General features: G+C 43.0%; 1 protein-coding gene across 1 annotated transcript; it reads left to right on the top strand.

Annotated features, from left to right (window-relative positions):
* Positions 1–344: 344 nt before the first annotated feature.
* Positions 345–3731, top strand: LOC121918101 (zinc finger protein 501-like; the record flags this gene model as incomplete). The annotated part of the gene is made up of 2 exons (XM_042444204.1): positions 345–551; positions 2644–3731. Coding segments are annotated over exons 1-2 (1164 nt in total), but the record flags the coding sequence as incomplete, so codon positions are not given.
* Between the last annotated feature and the right edge of the window lie 4 nt (positions 3732–3735).

The following is a 3735-nucleotide window of genomic DNA, read 5'->3' as shown; positions in this document are numbered from 1 at the left end:
GGGCGCTTTAAATGCGCACATAGGCTTTCTGCCGCTGCTTAGCGCTGTAGCTGCGCAGCTTCGCATCCGCCTGCCGGCAGAAGAAAAAAAAAAGCCACGGTTTGGGCCACCCGTGCGGAAGCTGCCTCTCTTTTTGCAGCGTCCTCCAAGGCGGCGGTATGGAAGCGCCGGGTCCGAAACGGACCCAAGTGAGGCGTCTTCACTGCCCCCCGTGTGGAAGCTCCAACACCTGAAGCACACCCCCGGGGCGGGCCGTCTGGAGGCTCCGCATTCAGCTAAATACACCTCCAAGACGTCCTCCCCTGCCCGTCTGTAACCCGCCCATATGTTTTCTGTGTATCCAAAAGACTTTACTCTTTATTATTCTCTCTCTATTCCCTCTTTGGCTTCAGCAAAAAAAGAGTGGGAGACTCCAGATGATGGTGAGAGATTTGTGCCAGAAAATACAATTGTGGTGAAATCATACAGTCCATCGATGTGGAAAGTGGAAGAGAATTTTTCAGCATCTTTCAAGAAGGAAAACATGTCCCCTGTTGTAGGCAAGGAAGAGGGTAAGGTCCTTGCCGAAATTACTGTGCGAATAGGGGTTGGTTCTGGTAAGGAATAAAATCTGCTAGTGCTTATGGAAAATATATGGAAGTTAAGAACCAGAGTGGCACAGTGATTTGAATGCTGGAAAGGGGTGTCATTAAGGGAGTGTGGGAGGTATCACATGCTGCACTGGTAGGAAGGGTCTGATGGCTCTGTTGGCCAAGTGGTAAAGAGAGTATGTATCTTCACTCTTTCGCTCACCCAGCAGCTCTGCCAGACATGGAAAAGGCTGTGGAGCAGTAGGAGCAGCGGCCACTGGTTAATGGTTATGTAGAAGCAGGAATTTCAATAGATGTTACTTGTTAACTGGTTGTGTGACAAGCGACACTCACTAAAATTGCATCTTCTACTACATAATAATTAAAAATACAGACGCTGTTTCCAATTTTCAATCTGCCATGGCCATTTTCTGGGGCTGAGAGTGTATAACTTGCTCAAAGTCACCCAGTGGGTTTACATGGCCAGGAGTCCAATCCTCAAATCACTTTGCCATGCTGGCAGGGTGCAAATCCCCACTCATCCATAGAAACCCACTGGGTGATCTTAAGTAAGTCCTTTTCTCAGCTTCAGAAGAAGACAATGGCAAATCTCCTCTGAATAAACCTTTGGTGGTGGTGGTGGGGGGACTCTCTAAGGATAGGACTCAGAGTTGACCTGGAGGCACATAACAACAACAACAACAACAAATGGACCTGAATTCCAGAACATCAGGAAAGTATCAAGTTCTCTAAGCCTCAGTTGAAGGTATGTGGCTAGGCTTTATGGACTAGTAAAAGAATGGCACAAAACATAGGGGGGAAATCTCTTATATGTCTTAAAATGTAACATATAAAGTAACTATGGATGAGAATCATGTGTTTCTCTAGATGCACCTCCCAGCATTCCTCACCTTTGGCTATGCTAGCCAGGCTTACGGGGACCTGCAGTCAACAACATAATTCTAGAGAGTACTTGAATCACATCTTTGGTCTGAATTCATTACAGTAGACCCAATTAATCAATGGGAATTTGATGAGACAACACTTATGTAAGTGTTATGATTCAGTGGGTTTATATGGCTGTAGTATAAATGTTTCAAAGGAATAAAATAATGGTGGGGATCCAGTTGGTGTTTTATGCACACGCAAGTTCCCTTACACGCATGGTTGTACAGTACTGTTTTGGTCATGGGGTAACATCAGTACAGTGGACCCTTGTCTTACATGTGGGATCTGTTACCCCCCCCCCCAGCGTAAGGCAAATAATGTGTATGCTCAAGCTCTATTGAATATAATGGGGCTCAGATGCCAAGGGCATGCACACCATTCATTGTATTGCAGCACGGCTTCAGCTGCATATAGTGCGCCTTCCTATGTCATGGGCACACTGTATTTCAGTTTAGTGTTGCGTAAGCAGGTGCTACAAGTGTAGCTGTTGCAAATGCATATTCTTCTTTAGTTCCATCTGTGTTTGACTTGATTTATTGAGATTGTATAAACCCAAGGCTCATTTACAGATACCCAAGTGGTTGCACAATGTTGATAGTTGATAGTCAGCAGAAGGTTACTGTACCACAGCCGCCACTTAACTACCTGAGTGTAGCTTTACAATTTGCAAGCATGTTGTAGGAGCTCAAAAAAATCTGCTGCCTGAGGGTCATAATTTCATTTTATTTCAAAGTGTACGTCTTTCTTACTGGATCCCAACCTCAGGAGAAAGTTAGAGTATAAATTCAATCAATCAATCAATCAAAAATTTAACCCAATTAATGTTGCAACCTTATGTAAAGAGTGTAGTGTCTTCCACACTACAGTTATATAAATTGTATAAAATCTCACTTTAACTGTCATGGCTTCATCCTATGGAATCCTGGGATTTGTAATTTTGTAAGGTTATGTAGAATTCTCTGCCAGAGAGCTTTAATGCCTCACCAAACTTACATGTCAGGATTTGATAAGATGCAGCTGTAGTAGTTTAATTATTATCAAAGTGCTATAAATGTGTACTATACTGTGAAAGAGACCTGTGATACTTGAAATTCTATTTCTTCTCTGATTTTTCTCTCTGTTTCAGATGTTGATGGGTTGAAAATGGAGAGTGAGGGGAAACCATGTGGGTTATTATCTGAAAAAGCTGAGTATGAAGCACCGAAGGGGAACTTGTGGGATCTAGATGCATCAAGAAAGCAAGAAGGAGAGCATACAAAGGAGAGAAGGGATGCACTCATTCCTCATCTCACTAGGGACTCCCTTGAAAATCCAGTACAAAAAGAACATAAGATTAATACCGGGGAGAGACTGCATACATGTCCAGTGTGTGGAAAAGGCTTCAACCACAGCAAAAGCCTTACTTCACACCAAAGGATCCACACAGGAGAGAAACCATATATCTGCTCTGATTGTGGGAAAGGCTTCTATGATCAGTCTAGCCTTACTAAGCACAACAGGATACACACAGAGGAGAAACCATATCAGTGTTCTGTGTGTGAAAAGACCTTTAGACAGAAGGTCCACCTGATAACACATCAAAGAATTCATACAGGGGAGACACCATATAAATGCTTGGAGTGTGGCAAGACTTTCATTCATGCCACAAGCCTTGTTTCACATCAAAGAATTCACACAGGAGAGAAACCATATCAGTGCTTGGTGTGTGGGAAAAGTTTCACTTACAAGGCAAGCCTTCGTTCCCATCAAAGCATTCACACGAGAGAGAAGCTATACAAATGCTCAGACTGTAACAAGTGCTATTTAATTCAATCAAGTCTTATTAAGCATAAGAGAATTCACAGAGGAGAGAAACCATATAAATGTTTGGAGTGTGGAAAGACCTTCATTCACAACACTAGTCTGACTTCTCATCAAAGAATCCACACGGGGGAGAAACCATATAAATGCTCAGTCTGTGGAAAGAGCTTCACTTACAGAGCAAGCCTTTGTGCACACCAACAAATTCACACAGGAGAGAGGCCATACAAATGCACAAATTGCAGCAAGACTTTTAGTGATAAATCAAGCCTTAGTAAACATGAAATAATCCATACTAAAGGGAGGCCCCATAAGTGTCTGGAATGTGGAAAGAGCTTCAGTGTGCTCAAAAGCCTTGTTTCACACCAAAGAATTCATACAGGAGAGAAACCTCACAAATGCTCAGAGTGTGGAAAAG

The sequence above is a fragment of the Sceloporus undulatus genome, unplaced genomic scaffold (assembly GCF_019175285.1).
Source record: "Sceloporus undulatus isolate JIND9_A2432 ecotype Alabama unplaced genomic scaffold, SceUnd_v1.1 scaffold_4244, whole genome shotgun sequence".
In the NCBI taxonomy this organism is placed as follows: domain Eukaryota; kingdom Metazoa; phylum Chordata; class Lepidosauria; order Squamata; family Phrynosomatidae; genus Sceloporus; species Sceloporus undulatus.
Note: the sequence above shows the minus strand (reverse complement) of the source record. Positions and strands in the feature narration are given on the sequence as shown.